Here is a 27,677-nt window from a genome sequence, read left to right as displayed (position 1 = left end):
TGGCTCTTAAAACCCTGTGTATTATAGGTGTAAAATACTTTATTCAACTGTGTTGTGCGGTGAACTGACAGACTTATTAATGACTGGCCCTTCTGGAAGTCAGCGTCACCTTGCAGCATGCACAAGGCTATTTAAAGAGGTCATAAATTTCTTCTAAAATTGAAAGACTATTCCAACGAATATGCCTGGGTATTATTTTTAACTTGTTTGCCGTGTTCTTGGTGTGAAGGGAAGAGTCCATAATACTGCTTTAGGAGAGAAGCCGCCCTTCACTAATAACGAGCTCTCGTAGTGCTGCCCAACACTACAGGGTGTTTGCGCAGTCCCTCCTGCGTGAGCAAGCTGAAAATGCGAGAGGAGCTCCAGTGAAGCAAAACATGGTGATCTCAGCTGAAGTGCCTTTGTTTAATTCAGTAGTGTAATATTGATGCGATGCCATCCTTGAGTGGTAATGGGCTTTGTGACTTAAAAAAAAAAAAAAAAAAAAATCAATCTTGCTTTGGTTTACCTTCATTGTATATTTATAAACTTTAAAAATTGATTTGATGTGTTACTGGAAACAAGCATGTGTTTAAAAGAAACTGTCATTAGATATGGGCAAGGGAATAAATTCTTGTGTTTTAAGCCAGGGGTGTTAAATTAAAGCGTATCAGTCACTGCATGGTAATGACGTGCGTGGCTTTGTCCCTGTCGTGAGTGCACAGGGCACGTTTTTATTTTTCACACTGATAACTGCCACCGCTGAGCACCAGCTCAGCACTCCGGAGTGTTTGCAGGCTGTGGCAACAGCTTTTTCCAAACCCCGGGGGGTGGGCAAGCGCTGGGGGCAGCGGTTTACACCCGGGGGTGGGCAGCCTGACCTACCCGAACAGCTCCCGGTGCTTCGGGGGCGGAGCGGTGTCGGGGGCCCCGGCAGCGCTGCCCGCGCCGCCTGGGGGTCAGGGGCTGTGGGATGGGGCCGGCGCCGACCCCCCCTCCCGGCTCCCGTGGGGGGGGGCACATTCCAGTTCTTCATTTGAGTTGATTCAGCCGTGACTTCCGAATCTGTGCAGGGTTCAGGGGGAGACGGCAGAGTGCCCCTGGGGGGCTCCTGTGCTTCTTCCCAGTAGAAAGTCTCAGATTTTTTTGTTTTCACCCCCCCCCCCTTTTCTGATAGACGCTTAAGTCTGCGTTGTTATTTCAAGAATTTTGATTACTGTGTCAACGAAGTAGCAAACTTTAAAATACCAGAGTCCAATAAAGGCGATCGTAAAATGCTTGCATGGATTATTAGCTACCTGTGTGCTGTGTGTGGGGTGCCTTGTTCTCAAATAGATAGTTTAGACAATCTCAGGCCAACAAATTGCTGTGTTTTTCCTGGATTAGAATCTGGGACTGGTGGATGGGTGCAACTAGAAGTAAGAGAAACGTGAGAGCTTGTTCATTACTTTTCTCATCTAGTTGTTGAAATCCATCATAAGCATTTAATTATGTTTCTGTTTAATTATCCTTTGTGACTGTACTGGAATGCACAACCCTGCTACAGGGTTCTGTTGGATAATGTCGACCTTCATTTTTCCTAAACATTTCACAAATCAGTTGCATTTTGTTGATTTGGACATTCATTGTGATTTTTCTTGCTTGTGAGGGCTGCCAAGTGAAGCAAAAATATTTGTGATTGTGCTTTAAGTGTTCTTATGTAGCTACCATGATACACTGTTTATGTGGAACGTGAAAGATTCTTGACTGCTGAATGGAGGAGAATTGAATTTAATATTTTTAAATCATTTTCCTTAACAGGCGGAGGTTTGACCTGCAGAATCCATCCCGAATGGATCGAAATGTGGAGATGTTCATGAACATTGAGAAAACACTAGTGCAGGCAAGACACTTACATACAAACCTGTGTGTGTTCACACGCTCAGGGAAGGGATTCACTGGCTTTTTGTGTACCTCAGTACTGAAGAGTTTCATCCGGGACTTCTGTAGGAACATTATACTCTTCCATCCCTCTCCCATTCATTTTAGTCACAATTCCATGTTACCACTTGAAAACTTCAGAATGCTTTCGCTGATACTCTGTGGATACGCATAGGGTGAGAAAAACCTGCTTGTAAGGTAGGAGAAGGTGTCCCGAGTGTCTCTGTCTTTCTGTGAAAGAAGCACCCTCAGGATTGAGTAACCAGTTCTGCACCGACCATTTGGTTGCTGATTTTCTTGAGACTTTCACCTTGATATAAGTTTGACTTTTTTTCAGGTTAGGATACATTTAGACTCTCTCACTTGATTTGTCAAACAAGTTACTACCAGAAGACAGCAGATAACAGCTGTATGGAACCTAATTTGAAGATAATTTTTTTAACTGCTGTGTGTGAATAAGAGAATAGTAATTTTTTTTCAAACTCGAAAACCAAGCTCAGTGTATAATATAGTCAAGATGTAACTTTCAGGTGTTTGTAAGACTGGGAATAGGAGGGACAGCAAAGAGAGACAATACTCTCATTATAAAAACCTCTTGCCATTGTGTGGTGGTTTCAGTACATAATAACATACATGTTAAAATCCAAAATGAAATTAATGTATACTGAAAATACCATAGAAATGCATGATTCTGCGTGTCGGTGCAACGGGACCGATTCAGCTTTGGAAGTTGACATGCAGGGGACTTAAATTCAAGCAAAGTCTTCCAGAGCCTATCAAAAAATCGTTGAAATCGAAGACACAGTTTCCGTTAAAGATGTTGTTGTGGGAAGGGCTACATTGGGTGCCGTTCCCTTCATCAGTGACAAGGTTTCTGACAGAGCCAGTGATGGATCTGTAGAGGTCAGAAAGAAACCCAGGATAAGGCTTGGACCTTGGACGGGGAAGGTGTGAAAAGGAAATGGTGCTGCCCTGGGGGTTTCTGGAGCTAGAGTTAGCGTGCTGTATCGCAAGCTGATACGTGTTCCTCTTGAGCTTTTTCAAGCACTGATGATCTTCGTAGGACTTTTTTGATTTATGTCACAGGTGGCCTACTGATTTCTTATTTAATTCTTATTCTCTCCACTAGAACAACTGTCTGAGCAGACCGACCATCTACCTCATTCCAGATATAGAACTGAAGTTGGCTAATAAATTGAAGGATATTGTCAAGCGTCACCAGGTAACTGTTAAATAGCATACTTTAAAACAAGTGTTTTGTCAGTTGGGAGATAAAACGTATTTGCCCGACTTCAACGTATCAGTTACATCTGGATTGTGTCTGACAGCACAAGGCAGCAGTGAGTCACCTAAGACCAGAAGTTCACCGTTTGTACCGTGCCATTAGTAGTTACCTTCACACGGAGGTTGAATCATAACTGTGCTCTAAAAGTAAACCTGAAATTGCTGTGGAGGGGAAAAGTTGCGATGGTGTCTCGGTGAGTTGGCTGCAGGCCCAAGCTGATTGAATGTTGAGTACCTGCTTATGTAAAGCAGAAGCTTGCTGGTCGTGCAAGTCTGAGACCAAAGGAGGTAGTGAGTAACACAGCTGTTCTAGGTAGCGGGGACAGCCTAAGGGAGCTTTTTAATCTTAAAATGATCGCTACCTTTTTTTGCTTTATTTTACTTGCTCTTTTCTTGATTGTGCTGAATAGAACACAAGGAACAAGGTCCTTCCTTGTTACAGGTAGCGTATTGCCAAGAGAATCGATGTGTTGTCATTGTAATTTAATATAGTAAATGATGGATTGAACAAGATTAATAGCTTCATCTCTTCGAAGTGTAAACAGTCTTTTCACTTGTCTTGAGAGAAATGTCCTGGAATGTGAACTCTAGATGGTCGGATAGCCTTTTGTGTTATGATAATTTGCAGCTGTAGCCAAAATAAACTGTTGCTCTTCCAGATTAAATGTATTTCCTGTGTTGTCATTATGAGCCATGGTCTCAACTTCAGTTGTGTAATCTTTCACAAGTTACTCTTAATTATTCAGCAGTTTCAGGATGCTTGCTATTGCTTAAATTAATGATTCCACTTCCCTTTCATAGAGGAATTCTGGAGTGAACTCAAAGCATGCTATATCCATGAATGATTTAAGGGACTTTGAAAGCAAGCAGCTTTATCTGTAAAGCAATGTGAAGAACTGAAAACAGAAGTTGTCCCTAATTCTGCTTTTTGGGCTTTCTTCCTTTGCCTTACCTCTGAATTCTCAGCTTGTATTTGTGTTGCTCCCTGTGCTTGCTCACTGCCTTGATTATTTTTACCTTTTTTTTTTTCTTTTTTTCCCCAACTGTGGTGTCATCCTCCCTTTACCCCACCCCCAGGACCTGTAGCTCCCCGCTCTCTGGCGTTTCCGAGCCCTCGCTGCCCTGACCACAGCCCGTGCAGAGGAGCTGCACGTCTGCTGCCCCAGCACAGTGCTACTGTGCTCTCTGGGCTTATAAAAAGTGGTGTCAGTAAGATGTTTGTTCTCTGCTGGTGAAGGTGCTGTCACTGTTTCTGGTAGTCACGCTTTTTCTGATTTTCTTTATAAATGTTGAGGATTCCTCTGAGAAGAGCCAGAGTAATAATTTAGGAACTTGAAAGCAGGTAATGAGTGAGATTTAGCATTTATATCTATCCACTTCAGGAAAAGCATTTTGTTGGTAGAGACCTCTTCCATCTTGTTATGCCTTTAGCTTCCAGTTACATTCAGTTTTAGCAGAGGCAGGGAATAAGCCTTATAATCTCCTTAGATCTTTCAGAAAGCTATTTTAATGTAAGGTTTTGTTTCCATCCTTTTGTTTTCAGTCCAGATAGCATCTAGGAGAGATTTCCTGTTCATCTATTGTGTATTCATTTTTTAAAGCTCCATAGGAAGTAGATGAAACTTACTGATGTGATTCACAAAGCTATCTAGAGAAGTTTCTTTAGCTCATGGGGAATGAAGGGAGAATTTCCATTATTCCTTGAACACTTTGCAGGTTCTTCATTCATGTCAGGGCTCTTCCCTTTCCCTTTGAACACTTAATTCTTCTTACTTTCCATCTTTCTTTTTTTGCTGTTCCTCAGAGCACCTCCTCTCCCTTTACCCCGTTCTGTGAACTCTTGTTGGTGTAGGAACTCTTGCCTTTTAGCCCTTGATAATCAGGGTAGTCTCCAGATACTGCCGCCGTAATGCGATGCATCTCCATGCTCTTCTAATTCTCTTTTTTTGATGCTGTCTTTTAAATCAGTTGAGTCCATATTGTTGCTCTTAAGGAACAATATTGTGGTTTTAAGTCCTTCAAATAAATCTGTCGAGTATTTATGGAATGTAAATTTTGAATAACATTTTCATACAGACTTTTCTGAAACATAACTCCTCTGCAGAGGAGTCTGCAGACTGTGAATTTCTGCTGTCCTTGGAAATGACTCTTCGTATATGGAGACTGGAGGCGTCTCTGCAGCATGTGGGAGAATCCTTATGGTTCTCCATGTGAGGCAGGGACAGGGTTTTCTGGTGCAGAGGAGGCCACGGAGATGCTGGGGGGGCTGGAGCAGCTCCCCTGGGGGGCCGGGCTGAGAGAGTTGGGGGGGTTCAGCCTGGAGAAGAGAAGGCTCCGGGGAGCCCTTCGAGCGGCCTCCCAGGGCTTAAAGGGGGGACAGGAGAGGGGGGGAGGGACTCTGGGTCAGGGAGTGGGGGGATAGGTTGAGGGATTGTGGTTTTAAGTTGAAAGAGGGGAGATTTGGTTTAGATATAAGGAAGAAATTATTCTTTGTGAGGGTGGTGAGGCGCTGGCCCAGGGTGCCCAGAGCAGCTGTGGGTGCCCCCTCCCTGGAAGGGTTCAAGGCCAGGTTGGACGGGGCTGGGAGCCCCCTGGGCTGGGGGAAGGGGGCCCTGCCCGGGGCAGGGGGGGGCACTGGGGGGGCTTTAAGGGCCCTCCCAGCCCAAACCAGTCTAGTGGACTGGCCACGCTAAGCGATGTTAGGTATTTATTTAACAGATACCGAATTATGTAGTAGAATGTTCTTGCGGGTTGATGTAGCTCCAGCAGGAATATAATTATGACCTGTACCCCTATGCAGAGAAATTATTTAATGTACCACCGTTTGTGGCATTTACATAAGCATGAGAAGTACATCTGTTGCTTCTCATATGTCAAGAAAATGCTGTCCTACACCAGCAAGAAGAAAAAGTACTTCCGTGTTTCAGTATTTGACAAACAGCGGTATCATGCTAATGTATTTCTGATTTATTCCCTTTGTTCTATGATTTAGGAGGCTTTTTTGAAAGGGTGTTTATTCTGTCTCTTGACAAACAGCCTTTCCTGAATACTAAGGATGTTCTATTCAAGGCAGCCATTTCTAGTTAAGTTTCTCATAGACTTCTATCTTATGGAAATTGTCATATTTAGAAATTGTTTCGGACTAAAATATGTACTTAGTGGAAAAAAGTTACAGATGCTTTCTTTCAGAATATTCATCAGTAGATTTGTATGAACTGGTAGTTGAACAATTTACAGTGAGAATTGGGGCAGAAGGAGCTAGGAGAAGAAAGGATTTGAGTTGAAAAAAGCAAGAGATGACAGTAGTTTGTAGCAGTCTTAAAATAATTGTCTTTTTCTGGCATTTCTTAGATGTGGTATTTGTGGTTGCATTGAAGTTAGCCTTGAGTATTTCTAGGTTGCATGGGATGTGGGTAAAAAAACGCAGCTGAAAAGCTTGGGGTAATGGGTTGAAGATTTCTCATGCAGTTCCTTCTTTTCTTCCACCTTTCTCACAGGGAACAGTAACTGAAGAGAAATCAAAGGCTACCCACCATGTTTATCCAAGTCCTACCTCAATGGATGATGGTAAAGTTGCTTTCAAATTTTTAAGTGGAAATAGTCTTGTAACTAAATTCCATGAGCGCTTACGGGAGCTTTCACACAGAAACAGAATGTTCCCAGCCTGCTCCTTGGAGCCACTGGGAAAGTATTTCTAGGTTTAACAAGTCCAAATAAAATCAGTGTGTCCTGCTTCTAACTACTGGGTGTTGCATTCACATTTTTATTTGGTGCAACATTTTCAGATTAAGGTGTGTAGCACTGAGTACTCTTCAGTAATTGCATTGGAAAACGAGGTATCATTTATTGATGAATGCAAATAGACATATTTTTTTTTGTCCTAATTAACTTGCAGGCTGAAGGGCAGCAAAGCTAAGGGTCTGGAAGAACTTGAAGAAATCAACTTAGTTTAAAAATGAAAAGAAAGGACAGTGCAAGTAGGGGGCTTAAAACTAAAGTTTCTTTTTTTTTTTTTTTTTTTTTTTCTTTCCCCCGCCCCCCCCCCCCCCCCTTTTGTTCCTTCTGTAGCGTCCTCCAGTGTGTGAGTATAGGTCAGAATGTTGAGTGAAACATTATATAGGAATCAACTACATGTGTGAAAGGTAGAGAGATGCTAAAGTAAATGAGACTCGAAACACTGTCTGCTGTGTTCTCGTCTTTCCAGGTGATGGGTTGGGAATGCCGATCCACATCGTTGCATGTGGTTTGGCAAGGTGGACACCAGAACACGGGGACCGGATAAATGGAGATTGTTGGCTTCACATAGAGGCAGACTGCATTATAAACACAGTACATAGGTTCCACAGAAGCAGTTTAGCAGCTGCATCTTTCAGCAAATAACGAAAAACTGCTCTTAAGTTTTTCATCTTAAAATCGATTTAACTGTCTAGCGGATGGCTGCTGTCGAGGCTGAGCTTCACTGACACAGCTCAGCTTTTCCTGATCTGCCCTGGCAGTTGGTGGCCACTAGATGGAAGTGCTTGCCCCTCGGTAGGAGCGATCGATCGCGGGGTGTGTGTCCTCGGGGGCTTGTCTGTGCTCCCGACCTCTGGTAGTTTCATGCCCAGCCACAGGTTTGTGTTTATCTTTAACCACTTCAGGTTCTCATAAAAGGGCTGAGCATAGCAGGTCCCATCTGCCTTGTAGCCAGTGAACATGTGGATGCGCGAGAGCTCGCGTAACCCCTGATTATACCAAGATGAGAAAGCAGCCATGAATTCAAGCAGCGTAACTTCATACAGGTTCAAAGCCTCGGGGTTTCTCCTTTAATCCTGCTCTGGGCCATATTCTCAATATTTGGGTTGCAAGGGGTAGGTTACCACATGGTGTCAGATGTGCAGTTTAAAAGAAAAAAAAAACAAAACCTTTAAAGCACCAGTCAGACTGAGCATGTGCCTTATTGCAAAATCAGCAAAGTTGCTCTGATAGCCTGTTGTAACTCGAAGTCCTTATTAGCACTGCTGCGAAAGAAGGAGGTTGAAATCCCAGTTCTGTTAAACTCTTGGAAATTTTTTTATTAAAACCTGTTTCACCACCACTCCATGCCCCTCACGTTCTTCCTTTAAAAAGTTCCTTCAAAACGCTTGGGTTTTTTCAACACCTATTGAGAATAGAATTTAGTACTGAGAAGAGAGGGTCTTGTGAAATAAATGTAAATCAATAGAAGGTAATGAGGGGATTCAGCTGTCTAACAAGGATACAGAAAGACACAGGGGAAATATTTACCACTTGACAAGAAAGCATTTTGGGAGAAGTTTAGTCTTTTTGTTTATACAAAGATTTTTTTAAAAAGTGACAGATTAGGACGTGTCTCTCTCTCTCCATGTTATTTCTGCTGTCTTTACTGAACGTCCTCTTGGCGAATTTGCTCTGTCCCATTCTGAGTTCCTGGCCCAGCTGGCCAAGGAGGTTGGGAGATGGGACGGGGTGAGACGAGCTGGCAGAGGACCGTGCTTCCACCCGTCAGCTAGAAATGCCTCTGACTGTTTCAGGCCTCTTGGGCTCTTAATCTGGAGCGTGTTAGGGTATGACTGTACGTGGCCTGGAAAGGAAATGTAGTAATTCTTAGCATTAAAAGGACTTTACTAGCGTAACATCTGTGTCGTGTACAGACAGAGCACATGAATGCTTTAACACAGACAAGGCAGGCGAGTGTATTACTGTGGCAGGCCAGGCCAATGTGGTAGCACCTCAGTAGACTTCTGTCAGAGATGATTGCAATAACTTTACTATGGCTGTGGAAAACCAAAACAGTGTTTAATGCGCTTTAACAACCTGAATCTGACGCTAGATTTCTTTCCCCTTTGCAGATGAATGGTTGAGACCTGTGATGAAAAAAGACAAGCAGGTGCTGGTACACTGGGGCTTTTTTCCAGACAGGTAAAGAAAGGTGGGGGAAGGAAGCAGACGCAAAAATCTTACTTAAGTTTGTTGAAGGAAAAGTCTTGATTAAAACTTGCAAGTAGGAGAATTTATGTTCTCAAAGGAGCTGCTCGTTCATCTTGCTGAGTCTTACCTCCCCGAGTAGCAGTGCTCCGTGGCTGTCAGTAGTGAACCTGGGGGGGGGCTGTGTGGGCTACAGCTACAGGTCTTTGTGTGTTGTGCAGCATACGACAGGCTCAGACCCGCCTCACGCTGGCTTGTCTAAAAATTTAACCCCCAAAAAAGTACTGCATTCCTGTTGGTTTAATTCTGAGTGATTCTACACTGCTGTTCACGTGGAGACGAGCAGTGGTTCTGTTATGGAGTATAGCCACGCAGTAATTTAGTATTGCTGCCATTTACCTCGATGTCCAAAGCCTGCAAACACGTAGTCAGTGGTTTAAGATGTGGAAGTATGCATACCCATCGGTGATGCTGGCGGGTGGGTGAGGTTAGAAAAGGAGAGTCTGTTTTTCTGCAGAGCCCCACTAGTAAGGGTGCAAACTGAACCAGACTTTCAGAGGGCAGAAGGAGCCTTTCCATAAAGTCAGTAAGACTTGAAAGCCAAAAGGGAGAACTTGTAATCACCTAGTTGAACTTCCTTTGACAACAAGAGATTTCACTCCACGGGTTGCCTTCAGTCAAGTGCGAGTGACTGCTGAAAGCACATAGGAGAAAGCTGTCTTTTGTTAAAAGATGTTAAAAGACAGCGTGTGTACTGTTAGTAACTTAAATGTGTTTGCAATAACTGATTTCTGAGTCCAGGTTATGGAAACCTCAAAAGATTGATGACCCAGCATTGGCTTCTGTTTAAGTAAAAACCTAAGAATCTAAAAAAATGGGCTCTGCTGTACGTGCGCAGAATTCTCAGGAACCATATGCATATTTCAGTGGAAGAGAGCAAGCAACAATCATGCTTAGATTTCTTCATACAGATGAAGAACCTTTAAATCTTTTTATATTTATATCGTATTAGTAGCCAAGTTTGTGTCGCCTCTGTATATGTATTTATAAATATCAGTATAAACATGAGGAATGCTATATACACATCTTTTCTTGTATATGACTTACGCCTGTTGCTCAGTATGTGCCTGGTGTTGGTTACAAACTGTTTTGGCTTTTGCTGTTATTGAATGTGGTTTCTTCATATTTATAAATAGGCTTTTGAGGGAATGGCACGTGGAAAAGTGACTGTAAATAATAGATGGTTTCTGCAGCAGTAGGGATTGAAGGAGAGGATGCATGCTGCTCCTAGAAATCCCGTATCTCTTGCTTTAAACTGATAAGAACAGAAACAAGTTAATTGGCTTAATGCCAGGGTTTGAACAGGTGACTCAGAAACTGCGTTTATACCCCTGAATCTGGAGAATAGATTTGCAATTTTAAGCTGGAGCTGACTTCACTGAGATGGCTTTTAAAGTCAGAAAGTTAAAAATGTGTATTAGATACCTTGAGCCCCTCCCTTTTCCGTGCGTCCTGTTCCTGTAGCAGAAACCAGGGACTATTCCTTGACCTTTTCGCTGAGTGGCAAGGACTTGGCCGTTCTGGCCCAGCACTGTGATTTGCACACCCAAATTGCTGAACACGTATCCCTGCTGGTGATCTTTCTGGATGAACAGCCCAAGGGACCAATTTTGTTTTCTCTTGTCTCTCTCATTAGCTATGACACTTGGGTTCATGCCAATGAAATAGATGCTGAAATTGAGGATCCTCCAATTCCTGAAAAGCCATGGAAGGTAAGTCTCTTAAACAGTTTCCGGGAGGTTCTGTGTTGGTGTAGCTCCTGCTCAGGTGCTGCTCCATAGACATTTTAACGTGCTGCTGAGTAACAGTGGCTGCATTTCCATAAATGTGGAAAAGCAGAGGGATATTTCCAGGGCCGTAATGAAAATGCCCAAGACGTTTATTTGAAAAATAAAAAGGACAGGCTTATGCATCTCTGATAGTGCCAATGTTTATTTTGGCCTGGCTTGAGGTGTTTTCTGTTAAAGGCAAGTCCTTCCCTTACTGCTGAAGTGCAGCAATCTCAGGGATGAAACCTGATAACTCATTAGAAGGCATAATGCCATTATAGAATGGTGAAGGAGAGGTAGCAGGGAAAGTACCATATCTTCATTATGTTTTTGGAAGAACAATGTTAGAGGAAAGAACTCTCAGGGTAGAAACCTGAGATTACCACATATGCGTTACAGGACTTAAAACTATTTTAGAAAAAGATTAACTTTCTGCACACAAAATCAAAGAAATGGCAAAAGATACTGGGAGTTAGACGATAATATGGTGATTAAGAAACTGCTTTAGGAGAACAAAGCGGAATTTGTGAAGTCTGTGGTACAATTGAAATCTTGTTTGTTCTTGGAGTTATTGTAATGGCAGCGTGACTTCCAGCAGGTTCAGGTATTGGGATCAAGATAGAGCTGTGGTCTGGCTGCCAGATCACGCGTGGCCGTGGGCTGCCCCGTCCCCTGGTTTCCCACTGCCACGGAAGCTCTTGAGGTCCTTTGTCTTGGCTGAGGACCGCTGTAGGTACCGGCTCCTCTATGCTCTTAGTACAGGGCACAGATAAAGTTTCTTGATTCTACTAAAATCCTCGGCATTGCTGATGGATCGTTGTGTGTGAATGCAGCTGTCCCTTGAGGTAGAGCCAAGGTGGGAGTGAATGAGAAATCCAGTAGCTGGTTAGGGAATCCCGGAGGGCCGTGTCTCAGCTTCCTTTACGGAAGGGTTTCATTTAATGGGAACTCTGCTCTTAACTGATTGCATAATGATGCAAAAAGTCAGCGTTTCTCCATCGGTTGGATGTGTGAGCACTCAAACCAACACCAGCAGCCTTATTTGGGTTCTCTACATAGTTTTCTTTGTAGAGGAACAATTTGCTTTTCTGATTTAGTTCATTGCAGGAGAAGGCTGTAGAGCAGTTGCAATCAAACAGTAGTAATTACTACTTTATTGTTCTTTTTACTGGACTTAATCTAATATACATAACATGGGATGTTCTGTGTGTGTGCTGTTGATCTGAACAGCAGAGTTGAAGAGCAGCTCAGGTCAGAAAATAACTTGATGACTGTTCAAACACTACTTACTCCAAGTAGTTACCTGTAAATAACTGGAACACGTTTTTTGTGTATAAATCTTACTATAAATAGTAAGATATAATAGATTGTATGAATCATAGATTCTGTGATTCTAAAGCTCAAGAATTTATTTTCAGCTATGTAAACTAGAACTTTATTTGGATATTTAAAGTCAAGATGGTCAATCTTTTCTTTCCAAGATATGGCCAACTCTTCTTAGTTTTTTTGTCTCTTGTGGAACATCTGCTAAGCTGATCTGCATATTTAGAATATTCTGATGGTAATTTTCAGCATTCACAGTATTCTCTTAATACAGAGCCAATGTCCCATCTGTGAGAACTGACCTCACACTTCAGAGGGTTAAAAATGACAGAGGAGCAGACATGACATTCAGTAGACTTAGTCATGTTCATCCTCGATTGTATTGCCTCATGAAACTGTCATCTGTTATGTGTAAAACCATTATGAGATATTTGGACATTCAGACCCTGATAAGAAAGCTGCAGGTATTTCCTTCATCCTCTGAGTTCTGTCATGGAAATACTTTTTTCAAAAAGCATTAGCATGTTGATATGTTCTTTAGGTTCATGCCAAGTGGATTTTGGACACAGATATTTTCAATGAGTGGATGAATGAAGAGGATTATGAGGTAGATGAGAACAGGAAATCAGTGAGTTTTCGACAGAGAATCTCCATGAAAAATGAAGAGGTAGGTGGTTTTTCTGCTTAATTAGTGACCTGTTGATATATTAATAAGTCGAATTTCTGGGACTCGAGGTTGCTAAAGTTAAGCTGGTTGAACAGTTTGAGGTGCCTGTGATGATAACACAGCCTAGTTTAACTTCCTTTTGACATACTTCCTTTATCCAGATGTGTAAGTGTGCACTCTGATTTTTATTTTTTTTCCCCCTTCCTGAGGATGGGATAGGACCCACTCTGTGCTTTCTCATAAATGAAGCCAGGGGTGTGTTAAACAGCATCGGTTAATACTTGATTTCTGAATTCTCTGTACTTGTTGTAACTAATTTTTGTATCCTTCCCAGTGCAGGAAGTTAGTTAGGACTCTGAAAACACCTTCATTTAACCTAGGGGCCAGGCTACTCGATAGGAAATCTCTCCTGATGGATGAGAGTGTATTGAACAAGTCACAAATTAGTATTTGCCTTTTGCTCTGTTTTAAGAGCACAGTTCTTAAGTACACAACTATTGCAGCATCTGGGGGATGGCTGTCGAAAATTCAGGGGTTTTCATGTTGACAAGTGGAAGTATTCTGGAGCTGAATGTGGTGCTTCTTGTGATATTATTGCTTTTAGCTTCTCTGTTGTAGGGTGTATTAAGGAAGAGTGTAGCCTACAGCATTTCAATAACTGCAGTATTTGCTATGAGCTAACTACTTCACTCCTCTAACAGCCTGTACGTAGTCCAGAGAGGAGAGACAGGAAGGCAGCAGCAAGTACAAGGAAGAGAAAGCATTCTCCTTCTCCACCCCCCACTCCTGTGGAGTCGAGAAAAAAGACAGGGAAAAAAGGGTAAGTATCTAAGCCCTGGAATTTGAGGCAAATTTTCTTGAAGAAATCCTTATGGGGAGATCTGTCACTTTTCACTTGTCTCACCTTAGATTACAGTAGAATAATTATTTCTACAATAGACTTGAGTGATTTTGCTTGTGCAGTATATGTAATTTCTTTACTCCTCCGTAGAAATGTATTGCCTGCAGGTGGAGGAGAATCTAGTGCAAGTTGTCACGCTGTCTGTGTCCGAGAGGGTACATTGCTGCCTCAAGAGTAGAACTTACCAAATGAGAAGTTACTCAGCTGCTTCTGAAGTAACTCAGACTAGTTCTGTTAGTGCAATCATGTAGTGTACACTTCCTGAAGTAAAGCCCCATGAATTACTGCATTTAACTGAAGAGGTTTATTATCTACGTGGCCATATATTTTAAAGTCCAGTTCTCAAACGCAGCTTTAACAGAGTAGCACTTGTGGCCTACAGGTGAGGATTTTTTCCAATTCTAGTTTGATTGCTTCAACAAAAAAAAAAAAGGCCAATGTTAGATCCAAGTAAAAGCTGATTTCTGGGGGTTTATGTGTGGATATGGAGGGGAGCACTTTTTAACAAAAAAAAGTCAGGTCTTGTTTAATAGACCTGTTGGGCTCTAAAACAAAACGGGAAATGTATCATCTGAGGTGAGAAACAATTAGGGTGATAATCTGAATTACTTTTTCGTTGCACATGTAAAGCCTGAGTTAGATTCTGTAAGGAGAGGTGTGGATGATTCTGCCTTTGTTTCAACGGCTTCCTCGGTGCACAGTGAGGATCATACAGTCCAGCCTTTCTCCTTACGCAAGGCAGCGTGTCTTGAAATGCTCCGTTGTCTCCTCTGGTCTGTGCAGCAGATGCCCTTGTTGTACCTTCAGAAAGGACACATCTAAGTGAATTTGCTGCCTTGAATCTCCCTGGTGTGCAAGTGCTGCCAACAGGCTGGAGACAGTTTGGGGTTGGAGTCAAGATTTATATACGGCGATGGTCCTCAGTCTTGAAACAGTTTGGGGTTTGGTTTTTTTGGTTGATTGGTTTGGTTTGGGGTTTTTTATTGTTTGGGGGTTTTTTTGGTTGTTTTTCGGTTTGTTTTTTTTTTTTTTTACTGAGCTTACTTTGTCTCAGTAATACAGAGAGGATATTTTTCATTAACCACCAGCACCACTTCCTACAGCATTCATGTTTTCATAAGTGTTTTAACCTAGTCCTTGAATCCTGATATCTGAAGAATAACGTCAAGATGAGAACATCTGACAGTTGCAGCTGGCAGAGAATTTGTGTGTGATCTGTTTTAGACAAGCAGCCTTATATGGGAAAAGGAGAGGGCAGAAAGAAGAAGACGAGCAAGAAGATCTTACAAAGGACATGGAGGATCCCACACCAGTACCTAATATAGAAGAAGTGGTACTTCCCAAAAATGGTAAAATATGCATACACTGCATTCTTTGAATGTTATAACAATTGCTTAAACTGCACTGAAAAATACTCATGTATTTTGTCAAATCTTTGCAGTACTTTGTGGCCATGGGGCCAGGTGATCTGCGCTCGTCTAAATTTACCTAGTCAGGGATTTGAATGTAACAGCTGAGAAGGGGAGCAGATTCATCTTCTTTTGGCTTTTTGAAATACTTCTACGAAAATCCATTTAAATGTTTAGTTTCATCTACTTTAGGGTTGCTCTCATGCATTATACAGAGTTCATGTTTTGGGGGATGTAGTTTTCTGGAGCAAAATAATCGTGTGCCAAGTCCCCAAGATAAGCATGTTAACTGAGTGGAAATTCTAGCAAAGTGCCAAATGCATTCAGTTCTTAATCCTGTTCAGAAAAGTGTTGATCTGTGCAGTACCTGTTAAGTAAAGATAAGTCAGAAAAATAATTCCTTCCATCAAGTCCTTGACACCAAACTATTTTGGGTGTCACACCATTTGGTTTTTGTCTGGTGTGAACCTCTGTGTAAGAATTGTTACATGTTGTACAGGTGGATAAAGTACTTGGTCCACTAACTGCATGAATAGACGCTGCTTTGTGTTCAGATGTGAAATTCCAGAGAAATCAAACAAATGGTCTGTTGTACTCGGGCTGCATAGATGAACTCTTCTGAACTGCAAGGACACGACCAACAAAACGATTTATTGATAAGATAGCAAAAGCATGCTAGACTTTGATAATTGTATCTTGTCTGCTGGTTACTCATCAGGGTTTCAATCTTGCTTATTTTTGTAGTGAACCCAAAGAAAGACAGTGAAAACACACCTGTGAAAGGAGGAACAGTAGCAGACCTCGGTAAAACAAACGCACAACACTCGCCAGCACCCCGGCCCCTAAATTTTATAATAAAGTCTTGCTTGCAGGCCAACAGAGTAAATATTTTCAAATCTGCCAATTTTTAAAGGAATCTGTCCTTCTACTTTTTTATTGAATTAATTCAGTTTTCATTTGTATTTTGAGTTGACATATTGTCTCTTTTTCACTTGCAAGGCTGTTCCCTCATAGGCATCTCTGGTTTTTACTTAATTTTTTTTTTTGTGGCATGTAAGCTCTTCCCTGGCAGAATTTTTCTTTTCTGCATGGGAGTCAAGGTGAATCACGGGTTCCCTGAGCTTTGCTAAGCCTTTCATAGGAGTGAGATAAACTAGTGTCCTGTATCCTGTTACACAAGGCTACAGCTAGGGCACTGGGAGAGGTGGTAATTAGGTATGGATTCCGAAGTGTGGAAAAATTCTAATTATCATTCCTCTGTGTTCTTATCTGTTCCCTTGTCTGTGATAGTTGAGTGCCTGCATGAGGACAAGATTGCCTTGATCATGTGTGGTCCACTTGGGCTTCTTCCTCACTTCCCTTCCAAAATACATGAAATACTCTTCCAATTAAGCAATTACATTGCTAGGAAAGCTTATTTATGAGCAATCAGATGCTTTTTATTAGTATAATTATCAATGCTTTTACCTTTCAGATGAACAGGATGAGGAGACAGTGGCAACTGGAGGAAAGGTAACAGCAGCTGTTTCTTACGAAGTTTGGTAGAAACTGAGATCATAAAATCACAGGCTGGTTTGGGCTGGGAGGGCCCTCAAAGCCCCCCCAGTGCCCCGCCCTGCCCCGGGCAGGGCCCCCTTCCCCCAGCCCAGGGGGCTCCCAGCCCCGTCCAACCTGGCCTTGAACCCTTCCAGGGAGGGGGCACCCACAGCTGCTCTGGGCACCCTGGGCCAGCGCCTCACCAACCTCATCATAAAAAATATCTTCCTTGCATCTAGTCTAAATCAACTCCCGTTCAGTTTCAAACCATTACCCCTTGTCCTATCAAGATCTTAATCTTATCTTCAGTAACTTAGCCTGTAATGTTTTTCAAGTGATACATAAGATTAGTTACTGGTAGGGATGTTGTTTTGCTGCTATAAAGATTCTACAAATACTGTGTGGTTATCTTGTTTTTTTAAATTTAATACACTGAAAGTGAGAATGAGGAAACAGATGCAAAGTGTTTTCAAAACAGCATTTTTCAGATGCAAGGTTTTTCGAAGGTTATGCTTTTTCTTTAGGTTTCAGGACCAAATCTAAACCTCGAGTAGGCTTCCTGATCATTTTAATAGAGTTGCTAGGGTAGTTTCTATATTGAATTGCATTGTTGGTATGCCAGGCACCGTTTTTAACAGCCTGCCTAGTATGTGATGCCTGCCTGATGGTGCAGGTAAGAGAAGATCACATCTGTGTTAGGATCATACAGTTGGAGTCCTGCACAGTTGCTTGGATGTCTCCTTAGTTAGAAGAAAATCTGACTTTCCATACTTTGTATTTCTAGTTCTACCTTACTTCAGTTTATACATCCAATTTATTCATGTGTTTTCAGAAGTGCTCAAAAATCCTTTGTCATGCTTTAAAATGGGGAAGGATGGTAACTCTAGGTATGCAGACCACTGACTAGCTAGTCAGCGGCCTTTCTTTTAGTTTTTAGGCACTGCTGGATTTAAATATTTAGATACAGATAGGAACAGAGATCATCAAAATACGATCTTGGGCAAGCACTGTTTTCCCAGTTAGGGAACCCAACTCGGAAGGGACGTGACAGCAGGCTTTTCAAGTATGGGAAATGCTCTTTTCTTTCCGGTGCAACTTCTCCATCCCTGGGTTTTGCATGACCCAGAGCTGTGGGACGCGTGCAGCAACCTTAGTATTTGTTCCATGTTAGACTGGAAGGGTTTTGCTTTTTATGTCCTTTGCTGAACCGTGTTTTGGGGGGCTGTGGTCTGCCTCTCTGTTTACAGAGTGTATTTTGAGAGGAGAAGGGTGTTGGAAGTGGAGGGGGTGATGAGAGGAAGGACTTCTTTTCTGAATAGCTATTGTCAAATCACTAAGCATATTTAGAATGATACCTTGTTGTCATTGGGGGAATTTAGTCCCAGAAAAAGATACATCATTGGTACCAATGACTCTTAAGATCTCGCTTTAGGGACTTTGTTAGATTTCAGAGGAACAGAACAGGTTGTTAAAAATACCTGGATTAGTAATTTAGGTAAAGAAAAGCATTTAATGTTGAGTTGCCTACAGGCTCTTCAAATAGCACCGGAGGGGTTTTTGTACAGTTCATCTCATGTCCTGACCCCGTTTTTATACCATCTCTGTGCCCTTCTTTGTCCTTTTGGAGCAGGAAGCAAACGTGTGCTGGAACTCAAGTTGGAGAACAGCTAGTATTCACTGGAGGCTTCTCCTTGTGAAGCAACAGAAAGCAGCAAAGACTTGGCCTCTGCTTGGGAGTCTTGTAAAATCTTGCTCACTGGTGTCTTCCCACCCTGTACGAGCAAACTCTTGGGTCTGTTCCCCCTCTGAGGGGACACGAACGCAGGGACACGCAGAGTTACAAACTGAACTTAGTATCACTTCTTCACAGGGGAGAAATGTCCAATACCAACTTCAAGACTGATCAAAGTGAGTTTATCCAAGCAAGAATTCAGTGTAATGAAACACAGTTTTGCAGGCATGAAACTAGTGCTGCTGACACGTGTCTCCCAGTGAAAGTAGAAGTAACGAATCTGATTTCTTTTAATGCTTTTCTGAGGAGTGAGAAGGTTAGTGGGGGAAGAGTAGCAAAAAATACACCCCATCTTAGACAATATTAAAAACTGGTGCCATGTCAGTAACTGGAGGTGGCAGCGAGAGCTAGGCTGGCAGCTTACAACGGACTCTAGATTTGTGCTCTATTCATTGCACGTGGTTGCAGGATACTGCAGAGTTGAAATGCAGTGTTTTCTCCCATAGTTAGAGCACGCTTAATTTCACAAACAGAACACACAGTATCATCTGGCTGTACTGCCAACTATGAGATTTGAGAGCTGGCTCTAAAAACTTCTTCCTGGCCTTATGCTTGCTTTAATATTTTTATGACCACACTTTCTTTGCTCCCTGAGATCTTCCCCACTCACCAGAGATTGTGTCAGGAGAAGTTTATTCTGGACGGGGTTGGAGGGCGCTTGCTTTGGGCTAACTGTGCTGGCTGAGAGTTGGTAGGTACGTCTTTTGCAAGCTCCTAACCGTCATATTCCCTTGTGATACAGGAAGATGAAGATCCTAACAAAGGTGATCAAAGTCGGTCAATTGATCCAGGTGAAGATAATGTCACAGAACAAACCAACCACATCATTATTCCAAGCTATGCATCTTGGTTTGACTACAACTGGTAAGAAAGTAATTGGGAACTGGGGTAAGACTTAGAGTTTTGGTGGTTTTCTTATAACTCAAGCTGAGACCTGAAAGAAACTACTTTTGTGTAGGTCTAGTTTCCATGTATGGCTACATGTTTTCCATTTAAAAAATTCTTCTGAGCTGACTTCTGGCAGTTTTCAGGCATTGGGAACGAGAAAGAGAATTTCAAACAGTATAGATCTTCAGTCTGCCTTCTCAGAATCTTTTGCTTTACACTGATTTTTATTTTCCTCCCCCTCCCCCATGGGAAAAGAATTCCTTTTTCTTCCCTGCTTCTCTAGTCCTTGTATGATCTTTCTGTGTTTGTATTTACTTTCGAAAGCTGGCGGCTTTTTTATTTTGCTTCAGATCTTGACTTTGAGGATAAGTCACTGATTGTACAGGGAGGGTACTTGTTTCATTTTGGAATCCTCCTTGGAGTCAGAGGTTTGTGGTGTGCTGTGACCACGTAACTCTCTAGTAACCCTAATGTTCTCTTTACACTCAAACTTTTGTGGTGTGGGAGGAGGAGCAGGTGGTGGGGAATTAAAGTCCCTCTACAAGCTAAACTCTTAGGTAATATTTCTTTTAAATAAAATCTGCTTTGGAAATGGAATAAGGAATAGTCAGTTGTCTGGAAGGGCTGTCATTTGAGTGTGCGTTTGGTGTTGGCTCTAGGAGTTGAGACATTGTTTAGGCTGGAATCCAAAAAGATGTGCTGTGACACTTGAGTGTTAGGATCCACGTGCAATTTTCCAAACTGGATAACGTTTTATGGTAGTGGATTAAGAGGGGATGTGAACTATTAGTGTAAGGGTTAGTTCAGTTCCAGCTCTGGCAGACTTTGTTACCGTGAGTCAGTCGTGTAGCCTGTGTCTGTGCTAGTGGCTTGAGTTGACCTAAATCCCCATAGATGGAACCATCTGTTTTCTCAGTCCCATTGCTCTCCCACTCTGAAATGATCCTGGAAGCAGAAAAGCCAAGGATCACTCACATAGTCTGAATTTATAGGTGCTCCAGTTGCTTTGTGAGCGGAAAAGCTCGAGGTGGTGGTGTGTTACGCACGCGGAGTGAAACGCTCCACGGATGCACTTCATAAAGGGATAAAGAGCTGTGGGTCTGTGTGGATCAGGAAGGGCAACTTAGTGTAGCTCAAGCTAATGGAGCTTTGCTTTAAGCCGAGGTAGGCATATCTGTAGTCTCTGCGCTTCAATTCCTCCTCTGTAAAGTGAAGGTAGAATAATATTTCCCCACTGAGAAAATCATGACAATGACATTTTGTCATGACATCACTCTGACAGCATTATTACCAGTCATGCCCAAAAAGCATTTGTACAATGTTTGATTAAAAATTCTTGATTGGTGCGTTTGTAGCAGCAGCAGTAGTTTTAATGGTGTTCCTGATTGCTGAAATCTCACAGCTCAAAGACTAATGTGGTGTTTCTGAGGAAACAGCATAAACTTATCACTGCATCAGGTGTACTTGCTCTGACCTTGGGAAAGGCAAACTTAAAGCATCTCTGACAGGAACAGTGGGCATCCACAAGGTAGCAGGTTGATGTGAAAAGAGGCTTTCATTTTGGATTCTAGTGCTCCAGAAATGGCACGTTAAGCTGATTTGGATTTAGGGCTGAAATAGCAGCACAGCTGTGAGACAGACATTTTTCTGTCTCTGTGTCCAGTAGCAACTAATTTAAAGCAAGCTGAAGAATAATTCTGATCTCCTGCTCTCAAAACGTCTTATAAACTGCTGCTGTAGAATTGCCCTTGCTGAAATTAATTTTCTAGTAAAAAGATAAATTTTATTTAATGCTCAGTTCAATTTCAGTGTAATCTCTTACGCTTTGGACAACTTCATTGCAAGAACTAGATAATTTGTCTGTTACTAAAATCGGAACAGTTTATTGGTTAATCCTCATTTTCAAGTTAGAGTTCCTGCAAATGACAAGAGTAATTGGTATCAGCATAAAAGGATAATTGCGCGGTAGGTTAAAAGCTGAACATACAGGAGAAACATACGGTTTCCTTTAAAAGTAAAAGTTCTTAAAGGATCATTGTAGTTCTCCAGATTTTAACTTCCATAAAGTATGTGCCATTCTACAAGATTCTGTCTTTAAGTTACTCAAGTGCTGCATTTCTGGCACTTTTTTATAAAATGGAGGTTTTTTTAATCTTGAAGCTATTTTCTCAGTAATAGGTGGGTTAAATCTTAGGTAGCTCAAAGAATTTGCATATTAAGATCTTAGAAAAGAAAAAATGAGTCGATTAATCAAGTTCCATATACTCTGGCTGTTTACTTGCATTATAATTTTGATTTGCAGTGAAAACCCTCATATATCACATTGTGTCGTGGATAACACAAAATGATTGTGTTCATTTGTTGCTGGTAGAACTCCACAGGTGCAATTACCCTGCAATTAAAACGTTTCAGGAACAAATTTCCTTATTTATGTTAAAATAAATCATATCACTTCCTCCAATCCTTTATTTAGAACGTGATTTCATAAGTTTCTGCACTGCTATTTATGTTGTCGGGCTGGCAGTACGTGCAGAATGGAAGATTCTACTAAAAGAACATTTAAACTTAAATATTTGACCTGGAACAGCTATGGAAAGATAAAAAAATGTATTGGTCAAATAACTAAAGCTGAATTTTCTGTGATCTTTACCTTAGTTTATTTTATCTAATGCATAGCATCTCAGATGTTGTTAGTTCTGCTCTCCCATATGTGGTCAGTTTTTGCACCATATTTCTTCTTCAGAGTGCAGAGGGGAATAATTACTTTAAAGACAGTGTTTAGTTGCTCCAAATATCCATGCTTTGGATTTTTTTTTTCCTCGACTGACTGGGGGATATTAGCAACGTTCTCGAAGCCAGTCTCCTCCCTGACTTGTGCGCACTAGTAATTACTGTAGCTCCAACTCTGGAGTTGGGCTCTAAGCAATTCCTTGCACTCCCATCTTCTAAGTATATACCATAAAATCTTGGTTTCTTTGAGGTATTGGTACTTTGCTGAGTGTTCACAGTAACTGCGTTGGAGAATAAAGGTGCTTCTGTCAGAACGCAGAACTCGGGACGGTTCTGAGCAGCACCTTCCCGAGTTTGGTTAGGGCAGTGTTGGGTGTGTGGTTTTGCTTTGATCAGTGACTGAATTTTGTGATGCTTATTTGATGAAAGAAGCAAATTTCCAAAGAGTTATGCTAGAATACCAGGGCTTCTAAGCAAAAAAAAAAAAAAAAAAAAAAAAAAGTAGTGCTTGCTATAAACATTCTCCTTCAAAGTAGTCCTTTGAAGGTGTGCAGAGTAATCCAAGATTATTTAGTATTTGGCATCTGAATCTTGTATTTTTGTTCCAGTATTCATGTGATTGAACGTCGTGCTCTTCCTGAGTTCTTCAATGGAAAAAACAAGTCCAAGACGCCAGAAATGTAAGTAAAACGTGAATATAGGCTTAAAGAGTGTGGCAGGTTAAAGGAGCTTCCAGTTCTGTGAATCCTGTGGTCGCTTCAGCTGTGCCTGTGTTACGGTGATGTTGTTTGTAGGGGCGTGGAAGAAGGGAAGAGCATCTGTACAACCACTTCTTGTAGCTTGATAACGTGTATGCATTATTGTATTAGAGGTAAAAGCTTAAATAATAAAGTAATAGTTAATAGTGGTTATCCAGGAGAAATAAAACTAGTTTCTCCTGAGTAATACTGGAACAAATTATTGAACTTTTTTGTGTGGTACAAGACACAATCATCTTCCAAAGACAGCTGAAAAATTTCATGACCCTGTAGAAACTTCACAGTCCTCCTTATTTTTCTCTCTCTCCTCGTGCCATGCTGTATTTTTGAGACTCAGCAGTTTTGTGTGTAAGCACTGACAGAGTTTGCTGCAGAATGCTGTGTCGGACTGTGGAATGGGCTTTGCACAGTTACCTGTGGTGATTTCATGGTTCCCTGAGTCACTGATGGGCAATTCTGAAAGTGCAGGTGAGGGTCAGAAAATGGATCTTCACAGGCTTGAGATGCAACTGTGTTTTCAAATACTAGGTAGTCTGATTTAAATCAGAGAGCTGCAGTTGTCCACTGCAAGAAGAAAAATATTTTTTCCTGTATAGCTGTTCCCAACCCTCTAGTGATACTTTAGTTCTAGACATGCCTATTAAATCTTGGTGAGTTCCCTCTGTTGAATTCCGATCCCGTTTGTACTTATTTCATCTCCTTGTGGGATCTGGTGTCTGCTGCAGAACTTGTGTTCTTCATTAATCCCTGAAGCTGTTTAAAACAAAAAAGAGAAAAGCTGATTATTGTCTTTAGGTATTGCAGGTTTTTTTCATACATTAAATGATTAACTTCTGATCTGACTTAGCAGTGTAACAAGGTAAGCTGCTGATTTTGCATCAGATGCTTATCTTGAGGCTCTGCTATAAGGCTTATGTGCATTAGTAAAAGTACACTTCCCGTTCTCAGAGAATTTTCTGTTAAAACAATAAATTTAGTTATTCAGAGCAATAAGAATCCAAGGATAGTTTGGGTGGGAAGGGCCCTCAAAGCCCCTCCAGTGCCCCCCCCTGCCCCGGGCAGGGCCCCCTTCCCCCAGCCCAGGGGGCTCCCAGCCCCGTCCAACCTGGCCTTGAACCCTTCCAGGGAGGGGGCACCCACAGCTGCTCTGGGCACCCTGGGCCAGCGCCTCACCCCCCCCCGCACAGGGAACAATTTCTGCCTTAGATCTCACCTAAATCTGCCCTCTTTCAGCTTAAAACCATCACCTCTCATCCTATCCCCCCATCCTCTGACAAAGAGTCCCCCCCCACCTCTCCTGTCCCCCCTTTAAGCCCTGGGAGGCCGCTCGAAGGTCCCCCCGGAGCCTTCTCTTCTCCAGGCTGAACCCCCCCAACTCTCTCAGCCCGGCCCCCCAGGGGAGCTGCTCCAGCCCCCCCAGCATCTCCGTGGCCTCCTCTGGCCCCGCTCGAGCAGCTCCGGGTCCTTCTGCTGTTGGGGGCCCCCGAGCTGGCCCCGGCACTGCAGGGGGGGCTCCCCAGAGCGGAGCAGAGGGGGACAATCCCCTCCCTGGCCCTGCTGCCCCCCCTGCTCTGGCTGCAGCCCAGGGCACGGGTGGGTTCTGGGCTGCGAGCGCACGGGGCTGCCTCACGGGCAGTTTTCCCCCCACCAGCCCCCCCAGTCCCTCTCCTTGGGGCTGCTCTCCAGCCACCCCTCGAGGGCCCAGCCTGGGTTTGTGCTGGGGATTGCCCCGACCCACGGGCAGCACCTTGCCCTCGGCCTTGTTGAACTTTGTGAGGTTCACACCTTGAAATTTTGAAAACTTTACAATCTTGAAAGGTGATCAAGTAAAGGAAGATGGTCAACAGCAGGTTTTTGAACAATGTGTTTGTTCCTATTAAAATGATAATCCTGAAACCTGAGAGTTCACATAAAAAATTTGTAAATTGCACACCACTGTATGCTTGTTGACTTGGACAGTGGAACTAAGCCAGTTGCGTTCACTTTATCTTGGTATCCAGTTTTGGTCTAGTTGTAGAGCAGCTTTAGGGGGATTTTAAACCAGTTCTTTTGAATCAGCTACTAAGTACTAAAGCATTTGAGGTGTCTTCTCAGTACATTGTCTTAACATCAGCAAAGCTGTGCATTTTCCCTTCTTCAGCAACGTTTCTTCAAACTAACTTTTTTTTCTTCATTTTCTTCTTGGTGCAAATGATAGTGGTAATATCCTGCACTGTTCTTTCGGCAGGTAGACAAGGCAGACTTCAGAGAGAGGGTTCTTCTCAAGCATGACTGTTACTTTGTGAGGCTTCTGATCTAATACTGAGATAGCACTTAGAAACAGCATTTTCAGTGTGGAGAAGAGATGGATCAGGAGACCTTACAGTAGTTGCCCAGTGCACAAGGAGGTTACTGAGAAGATGGAGCCAGGCTTGTTATTGAGGTGTGTGGCAGGAGGAAAACAAGTCAGACGGAAACACAGCAAGTTCTGTCTTGATAGAAGAGAAATTTTTATCTCTGAAGAAGGCAAAGCACTGGGATAGGGCCCGGACAAGTAGGGAATGTTCTTCCGTGGAGCCTTTCAGGCCTTGCTGGACAAAGCCCTAAGCAACCTGGTCAAAATTCAGTGCTGACCATCGCTGGAGTAGGAGATTGGCTCAGAGACCTCCTGAGGTCCCTGGCACCCTGAATGATTTTTAGTCTGTAATGTTTACTTGCAACTTCTCTGTATGGCTGAGTTGCAGAGGAACTCTAGCTGCATCATAGTGATCCAAAAGGTATTTGACGCTGACTCTGCTACGTCAGTTTAACTGTTCAGCATATTTTTGGTTTGGGTTTTCTAGGACTTGGTGTCTAAGGCTGCAAATGGGTTGAGTTGTGAAGGAATGCTTATCTTTCATATTTGCCATTGGTGTGGTCATCACATGTAACCCCATGCTTCCCTCTTCAGATGGCATCGAAACACCAGGTGTCCTGATGTCCGTGAGCTGGCTATTGCCCATGGGTGAAACAAATTAGGGACTCCTCCCGATCATGATGTTAGCTTAGAGATGTATTTTTGTTGCCATTTAGGGATTGTGGGAGTAGCATATGGTCTTGGCTTGGCGTTTTTAAATAAAATAGAAACATCCTTCTGAATGGAAATGTCTTGCCTCCAGCTTAGTTTTCAGGCCAAACAAAATACCGTGTTTCACAAGCTTACAGAGGTTCATTCATGTGACAATAATGCCTGCGGCGTAGTTTCTGTCTTAAAAGGGATTTTAACTAAACACTAACTGACTTGTCTTTCTTGCTGCTGACAAGTTTTAGCTGATGGGTCATGTCACTGTTGAAAACAGACTCACTTCAGGATAAACTTTAGGGATGTTTCTGTCTTAGGCTTCTCTCTTCACCTAGTAATGTGACCTTAACTAATTTCTGCAGCCAAGACTGCTTTAAAGTACCTATTCTTGAGCAGGTGGTAACCCAGTTCTCTCCAGGAGCATTCAGAAATGCTCCTGCATGTTCCTCTTTGGAAGAAGCTCCCTTTTTCACTTCCCTACCGACCATTAGGCGTGGAGGAGCCCAACACCTAGACCCATAACTTTTTTCCAGCAAGTTTCATACATAATTTGGTCAGAATGAGGACATGGGATTTTGGCAGGAATGTGTACTAACAGCATCTGTCTGCTTGTCTTGCCTGTGGAAGGCATTGCTGTTCCATCTCTGTATGATTTATATTGTTTGGTTACCAGCTACTTTTGCACACTGCATATGAGACATCTCCATCCTGAATCCTCCAGAGACAGAAATCTGCTTATAATACGCTGTTTCGAACACATCTTTGCATAGAATACTCACTTGTGTTTGACAGATTGGTTTTGTTCCTTCTAAAGAATGGGGGTAGCAGCAATTTTACGGTAGTTTATTTCATTCTGAACAACTTGTGTTAGGAAGCATCAGTACATTCCAGAAACTTACTGAAAATACTGAAAAAGCCTGTGAAGCAGTGTCTACAGTGCAGGAAACGGGCTGCACCCCGAAACCTGCTTACTTGGACTGTTGTGCACCAAAGAGGGGAATCTCAGGGGGGTCACTTCTGCTTTAGCTGTTCCCAGCTCAGAGAGTGGGGAGTGCTATGCAGGCTTCTGAGCTCTTGCCCTCTGCTTTTCAAAGATCTTGTTTTTCCCATTTTGCTGTTCTCTAACCTTTCCTCACTGATCTTTCTTTGCATTAAAAAGTCCACATGTGGAAACAGTAGTGTTCCATCCAGCGTGCTGCTTGTATTTTTCTGCGCAGTTGTTTTTATTCCGGGTTCACAGAGGGGATTGACAGGCATTATTTAGCCTGTTTCCACATGAATACCAGAGCCTAGTAATTTTTTCTGCAGCTAGTAGTCTGAGTGAGTACTTGGTTAGTGACCAAGCTACAGCTGTAATCAATCACAGAGTGAGTTGGAGCGGGGCAAGGGTCTAATTTTGGCCTGTCTCCACCAAGGATGCAATGCCTGTGTTGTAGAAACTGCGAAGATTCAGCCATCTACCCACCCCCCATCTTTGCCCATCTCACATGTTTGCACTAGAGCTGCAGCAAAGGCACGAGAGCAGCTGCTTGCTTTTCTCTCTGTATTAGTGCTGGAAGAGCAGATGTTTCAAGTTGTCCTGTCTTTTACCTTCTGACACTTGCAGAGTTATTATTACTGCAGCTTTTGCTTGCAGTCTTCCAAGTAGTTGAAGCAGCCATTTGAGTTGCTTAATTTCAAAGTTTTACTTGCCCGC

At 42.6% G+C, this 27,677-nt stretch overlaps 1 protein-coding gene across 2 annotated transcripts in view; it reads left to right on the top strand.

The window, feature by feature from the left end:
• Positions 1-27,677, top strand: part of SMARCC1 (SWI/SNF related, matrix associated, actin dependent regulator of chromatin subfamily c member 1) — a 95,213-nt gene that overhangs the window by 16,103 nt on the left and 51,433 nt on the right. For both annotated transcript variants that reach the window (XM_042801677.1, XM_042801676.1), the window contains exons 4-15: positions 1,780-1,861; positions 3,029-3,121; positions 6,681-6,750; positions 9,033-9,102; positions 10,805-10,880; positions 12,802-12,927; positions 13,629-13,747; positions 15,053-15,177; positions 15,982-16,041; positions 16,712-16,749; positions 19,308-19,429; positions 22,792-22,863. In XM_042801677.1, the coding sequence (XP_042657611.1) occupies positions 1,780-1,861; positions 3,029-3,121; positions 6,681-6,750; positions 9,033-9,102; positions 10,805-10,880; positions 12,802-12,927; positions 13,629-13,747; positions 15,053-15,177; positions 15,982-16,041; positions 16,712-16,749; positions 19,308-19,429; positions 22,792-22,863 (1,053 nt within the window). The remainder of the gene's footprint in view (positions 1-1,779; positions 1,862-3,028; positions 3,122-6,680; positions 6,751-9,032; positions 9,103-10,804; positions 10,881-12,801; positions 12,928-13,628; positions 13,748-15,052; positions 15,178-15,981; positions 16,042-16,711; positions 16,750-19,307; positions 19,430-22,791; positions 22,864-27,677) is intronic.

This window comes from Tyto alba, unplaced genomic scaffold, assembly GCF_018691265.1.
Source record: "Tyto alba isolate M040663 unplaced genomic scaffold, T.alba_DEE_v4.0 Super-Scaffold_38, whole genome shotgun sequence".
Classification (NCBI taxonomy): Eukaryota; Metazoa; Chordata; class Aves; order Strigiformes; family Tytonidae; genus Tyto; species Tyto alba.
Note: the sequence above shows the minus strand (reverse complement) of the source record. Positions and strands in the feature narration are given on the sequence as shown.